The sequence below is a fragment of the Microtus ochrogaster genome, unplaced genomic scaffold (assembly GCF_000317375.1).
Source record: "Microtus ochrogaster isolate Prairie Vole_2 unplaced genomic scaffold, MicOch1.0 UNK46, whole genome shotgun sequence".
NCBI lineage: Eukaryota > Metazoa > Chordata > Mammalia > Rodentia > Cricetidae > Microtus > Microtus ochrogaster.
The window spans coordinates 1,902,550-1,911,810 of record NW_004949144.1 but is presented as its reverse complement, the minus strand read 5'-3'; the positions used below and the strand labels follow the sequence as shown (position 1 = coordinate 1,911,810).

Genomic DNA, 9,261 nt, shown 5'->3' with positions numbered 1-9,261 from the left:
CTACCTTGGAGGTACAGCCAGGAACACTGAGGGTTCTAGCCACATAAACAGAAAATCACTTGGTGCATTGCCTAAATTTTATGGTATGAACATCAGTGATCTTAAAGAAGGTTGTGCCTAGGAGCTTTGGAGATTAGTTCTTTCTAGAGTTATCCCTGACTTTTTTCAGGTTCAATAATTGGTTCATTTGAGAAATTCACATTTCTTGAGCAACAATACAGATTTATTATTATTATTATTATTATTATTATTATTATTATTATTATTATTGTTATTATTATTATTGGTTTTTCGAGACAGGGTTCTCTGTAGCTTTGGAACCTGTCCTGGAACTAGCTGTTTTAAACCAGGCTGGCCTCCAACTCAGAGATCCACCTGCCTCTGCCTCTTGAGTACTGGGATTAAAGGCGTGCGTCATTACTGCCTGGCCAACAATACAGATTTAAAAAACATTTTCGTCCCCCTCCCTCCTCAGCCCGAAGAGCAATCAGGGTTCCCTGCCCTGTGGGAAGTCCAAGGAACCCCCACCTCCATCCATTTCTAGTAAGGTGAGCATCCAAGCTGCCTAGGCTTCCACAAAGCCATTACGTGCAGTAGGATCAGAGACCCATTGCCATTGTTCTTGAGTTCTCAGTAGTCCCCATTGTCCGCTATGTTCAGTGAGTCCGGCCTCATCCCAGGCCTTTTCAGACGGGCTGAGGAGGGAGGGGGACTTGATTGGGGGAGTGGGAAGGGGAGGGAAATGGGAGGCGGTGGCAGGGCAGAGATGGAGATCTTTAATAAATAAATAAATTACAAAAAAGAAAAAAAATAAAGTTATGTAGAAGGAAAAAAATTTTCATGCACTATTTTTTATTTTATGGATGCAGTTTTTCCTTTATTTTTTTGACTTAATTTATTTTACATCCTGACCACTCTTATGACTCCCTTCATCCCCAATCTACCCTTCCTCCATAATAGCTCAGAAATAGGCAGACCTCTCATGAGCTTCAACAAAGCATGGCATATCAAGCTGCCTTAAGATCAAGTACTACCCCTGTATTCAGGTTGGGCAAGGCAATCCAGTATAAGAAATAGGTTCCCAAGAGCTAGTGAAAGCAAAGGTGATAGTCCTTGCTCCTGTTGCTGGGATTCCCACATATAGAACAAACTACACAACCGTCATATGTATACAGAGGATCTATGTCAGTCTCATGCAGGCTCCCTGGTTGTTGGTTCAGACTCTGTAAATTCCCATGAGCTAGCCTAGTAGTTTCTGTGGGTTTTCCTATGATGTTCTTAACCCTTGTTTTCTATAATCTCTCCTCCCTCTCAGCAGGATTTCTCAGTCTGGTCCAAAGTTTGGCTATGGGTCTCTGAATCTGCCTCCGTCGGTCACTGGATTAAGTTCTCTGATGACAACCGGGGTAGTCATCAGTCCTATCATGGGGGTGGCAAGTTCAGGCTATGCTTCCACTGCTGCCAGGAGTTTGAAATGAGCCATCTTTGTAGACTCGTGGAAGTTTCCTTTGCATCAGGCTTTTACCCGACTCCATAAAGCCCCCTTTCCAGTCATCTCTGTCAGCACTGTCTTTCTCTGCCCACTCCACAACCCAGTCCTTCAAGTTCCCATGCCTACCCATCTTCAGTCTAACCAGGAGATCACCTCTATTTCCCCTTCCCAGGGAGATCCATGCATCTCCCCTTGGTACCCAACTCTCTGGGTCTGTGGGTTGTAGCAAAATTATTCTTTACTTTACAGTTACAGGAAAAGTTCTTCACCAACTCCACATCCAACAGAGAGATGATATCTAAAATATATAAAGAACTCAAGAAACTAAACATCAAGAAACACAATAATCTAATTTAAAAATGGTTACTGACCTAAAAAGATAATTCTCAATAGAAGAATACTCCATTGTGTAAATGTTCCACATTTTCTTTATCCATTATCACACTTATTTAAGAACTTATTTGGCCAGGCGCATGTCTAAAACTCCACTCTTTGGAAATAAAGGCAGGAGAATTAGAAGTTTAAGGCCTGTCTAGTTGTATAGGGAGACTCTGTCTCAAAAGACCAAGAGCTGGGAATGTAGCCCACTGGTAAAGCACTTGCATAGCTTAGAAAGGTGGGTTAGAGCCTCAGTACCAGAATGTTTTAGAATATAAAACATGGCTTTGAACTTCTCTAAAATCATTTTATTTCATTTGCTTCCAAAGTTTTGGTAACATGTCTACATTTATTTTAAACTTTGAAGTTGAAAACATGCCTTCATAAAACCTCACATGCATATCTATTCTTCAATGCAAAATATTTTGGAATTAATTACTTTATTAATTTTTACTAAAATATATGTTCCCAAATTAAAATATGCTGATATTTGCATTTTCTCCCACACAGTTTTTTTCTGTTTATGAAGATGAATGAAATGCCTATGACCTGTCCTACCCTAAATGTGAAATCCCAGCAGAAGTGCAAAGCAAAGAAAAATGTTAAGAATACATTTCATTCAAATGAATTATCATTCATTGAGCAGAGGGAAAAGCACCAAAAACATAAGAAGCACAAAAACACAGCAGAAGACATCTCTGGTGAAGGTATGATACTCTATTTGGTGAACATGGAGCAACTGTTGAAAATTTGGTTAAGATTAAAGTTTTTTATGTACTAGGGAGACACAAAAGTGGCAGAAAGGTTTCTTTCTTTCTGAATCTAGTTAGAAATACACAAGTTAAATGAAGTATCAACTTAATTTAGACCATAAGAAAGACCACATGGTCAATACCATAACAATTTAAAGAGTGATCTGGATTGTTAGACTTCACTAAGTTGTTGTTGGAGGCTGCTTGTTTGTTACTGGCTGATCAGACCATGAAATAACCACACAGAAACTTTATTATTTACAATACTGTTTGGCCAATAGCTTAAGTGGATTTCTGGCTAACTCATATCTTAGATTAGACTATCTCTATTAATCTGTGTGTTGTCACGAGGCTGTGGCTTAGCAGGTAAAGTTCCAGCATCTGTCTCTGGTGGAACTACATGGCTTCACCCTGGCTCCATCTTCTTTCTCCCAGGATTCAGTTTAGTTTACTCTCCCCCCCCACTCTCCACCTCCTATGCAGGCCCAAGACAATCCTTTATTAACCAATGGTATTCACTGCATACAGAAGGGAATCCCGCATCACTAAGTGAGAGTTGTTTTTGCCTTGAGTGGAAAAATCAACTTTTGAGAAGTGAAAAAGGCTGGGACTGAATTCTCTGACTACAACATTTTAGGAATTAAAGTGTAAAATAATGACAGGGTGTAGCTCTCTACGGTACTAGATTTTCCAATCTTGTTTAGGACACTGAGAGTTTGATTAGGCTGGTGGGTTTCTGGACCAGGGAGACTTGAGTCTTTAATCTTATTATATCCTGAGACAAAAAAAGACAGATGTATTTCTTTCAGACATGAAACTCAAAACAATTTGGATATCAGCAAAGATAAAATCAAATATTTGTCAAGATTTTTTTTGTAGGTAATGTAGTTATAGATTATAGCTTATTTCTGGGATGCTCCTCTGATTTTCATAGGCTTTCCTTTTCTAGACTTTGATATCTGGAAAATCCAAGCTTAGATAGAGGAAGGGAGTTTAGGAATTTGCAGAAGCCAATTCAATGATTCCAATAAATACATAAACAAACACCTGAATTTGAGTGGCTAAATGCTGGGAACCAGAATCCCACCTTTATTCACTCCTAACTTATATCTTTAAACACAGGCAAATTCCCAGTGAAGGACACTGCTAGAAAAGAGAAAGTAAAAAGAAAATTAAGTTTTCCATGGGAATTTAGGTAGTCTAAAAACTAACCCCCATATGAAAAACAAAAACAAAAACTTACTGCACTGAAGCATAAGCATTTGGCACTTGCTTTTATAGAATGCTCACTTAGAGTCTGTTGATGTTCACTGATGCTCCTAAGGGAAAATTGCATCCAGCCAGTGGTGAGTATTTGAAATGGAATATTGGCAACAAAGCAAAATAAAACAAATCAAAGCAAAAATAGATGTGATAAGCTGACCAAGAGCAAGTGAGCTGCTGTGTGGTACTGAAGATCAAAGTGAAGTTAGAGTCTTATTATGGATGTGAATCGGACCCAGGTCATTTGCTTGCAGAGAGGAGGTAGAATCCACTTAGCTGAGTCTAGTCTAATCTGACAGATGCAGTGGGAAATGCTGGCAGTGGGGCCACCCCTCGTTCTCAGCTCTGTCTCTAAAGTCTCATCCTTGCATTGTAAACCGTGGTACATGTTCACTGGGTTAAAGAAGAGTTAGAAAATACGGAGGGAAAATGGACCAGTCAAATGATGTTCCATTGGCTTCCTAATTCAGAATGTAATCACATTTACAGGGGAGAACTCAGGTCTAGACCAATCTTTTCCCATCTAGGTTTCAACTTGTATCCCTGTTTAGTTCCCCCCACACACCCTCAAGAGGATGATAGAGTAGGGTCTGGAGATCAAATATAGTAATTACAGGCTCAGTTCCATTGATTATTTTAACCATAACTGCTACATAAAAAAGCTTTTTTACACCAGTTCCTATTTTATACAAATTGTGAATTATTCACTGATTTTTGGCTTAATTTTCTCTTGTGGTATTTGTATTTCCTATATTGAGTACTGAATTCTGTTTTAAATTAAGGGCATATAAACTAATTCCATGGAACATCTTGGATACACTAATTTGTCATGTGACCTTTAGTAATTAAATATATTTCGGTTGTTCAGATAATTTTACTCATATGCCATTTTTTCCTTTAAACCTTGGGAGAAAAATATTTAACAGACTTGCTATGACATTCAGAAGTAAATTGGGATGCTCTGCTGATGAAAGTAGCCTATAAGTGATGCTGATGAAAATAGGCCCTGGGGCAACTCTATCCGTTGCCTCATTGCTGCTGCCAACTGGCTTAGATCCCACTGTTTGATTTCTCGTTCTCAGAGAATTTCTCACTTTTCCCATGGAGACTCATCTCTACTCTGCTCGGTGTCATGTGCCTTCTCCTGATGGCTGTAGCTGTAGCGGTGACTGTTTCTACTGCAAACTGTGAGTGTCCCTAGTGCTTTTCCCTTTTCTCCTTCGAGCCAGGCTTTCAGCAATTTATCAACATTCCTCCTTCACTGTGGGCACAACTGTGTATGAGACATTGGGGTGGGTAGCAAGTACCATCACCAGAAAAAAACAAAAAAACAAAAACAAAAAAAACCCAAAATTTCTTTTAAACATTTTCTAGAAAATTGCTTATTACTATTCTAGAACAGAGGCCTTTTATTAATTCTGTTATGTATCATTGTAACAGAAAGAACTAATTATGATGTGGACTATTTTTGTAGTATCTTCAGAAAGAACAAGTCCCACAGCCCAGCCAAAAAGGTAGGTGTCGGTTTCCTAGCCTTTGTGCAGAGATTCAATCAAGAAAACACATTTATTGTTTGTATTAACTCCATGAATAGCAGACAGAGTTTTCACAGGCAACAAACACTCTTCAGCGTAAGAAAAGAAATGACATAGTCCCAGAAATTTAACAACTAGTGTTAATATGGAACAGAGGTTTTATTTATAGCAAACTGTAACATAATACACAAATATTGTTGGTGTTATTCTATATCTCTGGATACAGCATAAACAATCTTGCAGGATTCCATGGTTTTGTATGGGAACAGGGTTTAATGGGAGAACAAATTTTGGAAGTGAAACTTTTCAAGAAAGAAAGGGAATCTAATGATGATGTAAAGGGGTGTTTCCACTCCAAGAGCCATAGACTTAGGAAAACTCACAGTTCAGCAGTGAGGATGGATAGGTCTCAGCAGATGTATATTTATGAAATAGAAAAAGTCTGAAAGTTCATAGAAAAAAGATAAAAGTGTGTGCTTTTAGCCCAGAGTTTAATATGATTATGTTAGTTGTCTTTATAGGACGTCATTACAGTATTTTAAGTATACAAGTTCGTTGTTATAAACAAGTAAAAAGCAACATCAGAATCTCTGAACTTTTTCAGGAGAGTGACAGACATTCCTTCCCTAGGACTTTATCATCCCTGCCCAGAGAACTGGGTCTGGCTCAGATGCAGTTGTTATTACTTCTCCAAAGAAAAGCTAAGCTGGAGAGAGAGTCAGCTGGCCTGCTTGTCTCTCGATTCCAGTCTCATAAGGATTAGCAGTGAGGAGATGGTAAGTTGCTTCAAATGTGAGTTGCAAGGTGCAAGGTCCCCAGAGAGATTAATAGGGTCAAACTGACTGCTACCTACTGTTGCTTATGGTTTGTACCAGTTCAATAGCTGAAGGGTAAAATTGTTCTATCTTTTGTTTCAGTTTTTATGTGCAAAATAGAGGGTAGACTTATGTTTTTCATAAAGGTAAAAATATTAAAATAATATTTGGAATTTCATTCATGATGAATATATTGAAGCTGGGTTTGGTGGCACAGGCCTATAATCCCATTTCCTTGGGAATACAAGGCTAGTGGATTCCAAATTCAAGACCTTCTTGGGTTACAGAGTGAGTTGAGGGCAAGCCTGCACAATTTACCCTGACTCTCTCTCAAAATAAAATAATAAAAAAGAAGAATATAATGAGTTGAAGAAAGTAGCTCAATGGTAAAACATTTATGAGATGTGTTTTATAATACACCATCATTTAGTGAGACTGCAGACTTCAGACATAGATTAAATATATACAGTGTGAGTTGACTTTTTCAAACGCATATGATGAGGTAATGATGAGAACGCTACGTGTTCTGTTTTCTCACTTTCAGGATTTTTTTCATTTGGAGTCTTTCTTTTGGGTTGGAATTTACTATAATGGAACTAGCAAACAGTGGCGATGGGAAAACGATTCAGTTCTGTCCTCTGGGACGTAAGTATCCACACAGCATCAGGTGTTTAGTTATGGTGTAAATGGAGGGTTGTGGACACAATTTCAGCAACATTAGAGAACTGAGGAAACAATCTTTTATACCTATCCCACACGAGGAGGGATTTTTGCTTGAAAACATTCTTATTAACTTCCATACTAAACTAAAAGAATCCATGTGACAGAAATGAAAGGCGTTGATTATCTCTTCATAGTTTCCCTGCTAGAAGTCTGAGCCTAAGCGTCAGCAGGTACACCTTCCAAAGTCCTCCTCAGCTTAGAGCTAGCCCTCCTCTTTTCACTAATCCCTCTTGTGAAGATACCCAGTCACACCAGGGCTCACCCTAATGACCTATTTCAACAGAGTTATTTCTTAAGGGTTCCACCTCCAGACAGATTCTGAGCACTAGAAGTAAGGAGTTGGGATAGCATAATAAACACTTTGCCTCTTTGCTCCCCCAGTTTTACAGCTTTCTCATTTGCAAACATATTTGTACATTGTTCTAAAAGTACCAAAGCGATCGACTCTATCCCAGTACCAATTTTCAGTTGGTTAGATCTCTGACTCACCATAAGGCAAACCTCTTCTCCAATGTGAATTTATGGATCCAAACATGAAATATCTATGAAATATTTGAAAGTGGGACAGACATAGGTTAGACTTTCCTCATTCTGGAAAGAAGCAACAGAAACACATCCATATTGAAACCCACCCAAGCAAGCTAGAAACTTTTGGGGAGGCAAAGCTCCCCCCCCCACACTCTTTTTTTACATTAAAAGGTGCTTATATTCTCTGTTTAACTTTTAGAACACTATACGAACTGAATAATAAAACAATAAAAAGATAAATAAAAAATAAAAAAAAGCAATAGCAAATAGTCCTCTGCTCACTCATCACTTCATAAAAAGTACCAGCTGGGGGAGATGTTCCTAGAACTGACTCTGAACACAGTTCCCAGGCAGATGAACATAATTCTCACAGGCTTGTCTTGACACTCTCCTTCCAGGTTTGGATCCACTACTTCTCCCCATCAGGAAGGTTTCTCAGTTTACTAGAAGAGAGAGAGGCAAACATTAAGGAAATGACACCTTTAGCTAGATGATCAGGCAATCCTGTTATTTGTCTGGAAATAGGTTGGCACACTTTCACTTATCACAATGCCCTTTAGTTCCAAGTCTCAAGAACAACTCTCAGTTTAACATTCTGTCCCCTGGCCTGCCAGAGCAATGACTGCATTATATAAGATCTAAGGTCATCTGCAATATGTTATTAATGTCCTCTTGTGTTTAATAATTGACTCACCATGAGACTAAACACTGTGGAGCCAAAATATGTATTTATACCGCTGGCAACTTTTAATTACATGAATTATGCAGTTCGTTTTGCTCTATTTTTTTTTAATTGCAGTGTTATGGATCCAAGACAGACCTTTGATCTTGCTAGCATCATGCTCCCCTGCTGAACTACAGCTCTGAGTCCTATTCACAGGCTCACTATTTTTTTTAAGTTGCTTTTTCTAACCTGACAACCAACTGACATCACTTCCCCACTCACTCTTTCTTCAGTTGAAATATTAATTAATATTTACAATTCCATATGCAGTTGATAATTTTGCAGTATACTAGCATTTTACCAATAAGAATTACAGGTTTTGGAAATCACACAGGTTGCATTTTTAAATTGTGTATGTAGGGTAACAGTTCTGTAGTATCATGTGGATTTGAATGCCACGTAATTTATTGATAACAGTGTAATTTGTTTCATTTTAGGTTTTGTGGTTTTGGAACTGTTATGCAAGACTCCTGTGCATCTTATAAATCAAAAGGAATTTGTTTTCTTGAAAATTGTACAAATAAACTGAAATATATCTGCAAGAAATATTATATTTAATTTTAAGGGCTCACAAAAGATATGAAAATGAAACATTTCTTCTCAAACTTCTCTTTTGGTTGTTTATTTTCTGAAGAAAACATTGTAAATGCTTGCCTCTGCTTAAATAAAATTATATCCAAATACATTTTAGTATTATTTCTTGTTAATGTTTATGCTAACATATTTATTGCATATTGTATGCATTTTAGAAGACACTGTAATAAACGGTTTCTGAATGAAATGTGATAAAGCTGATGAGTTTAGATTAAACCATTTGTCATTTAAAAGCTTGAGCTATGGAGCCTGGAGAGATGGCTCAGAGGTTAAGATCACTGACTGCTCTTCTAAAGATCTTGAGTTCAATTCCCAGCAACCACATGGTGGCTCACAACCATCTGTAATATGATCTGGTGCCCTCTGTAATATGATCTGGTGCCTGCAGGTGTACATGCAGACAGAACACTTTACACATAATAAATAATAAAGAATATTTTTAAAAAAGCTTGAGCTA

The 9,261-nt window shown here is 37.9% G+C and overlaps 1 protein-coding gene across 1 annotated transcript; it reads left to right on the top strand.

Annotated features, from left to right (window-relative positions):
* Nucleotides 1-2,399: 2,399 nt before the first annotated feature.
* LOC101987290 (killer cell lectin-like receptor subfamily E member 1) lies at nucleotides 2,400-8,750 on the top strand (the record flags this gene model as incomplete). Its single annotated transcript, XM_013354498.1, has 6 exons — nucleotides 2,400-2,577; nucleotides 4,968-5,072; nucleotides 5,360-5,377; nucleotides 6,030-6,196; nucleotides 6,780-6,880; nucleotides 8,648-8,750. Coding segments are annotated over exons 1-6 (672 nt in total), but the record flags the coding sequence as incomplete, so codon positions are not given.
* Between the last annotated feature and the right edge of the window lie 511 nt (nucleotides 8,751-9,261).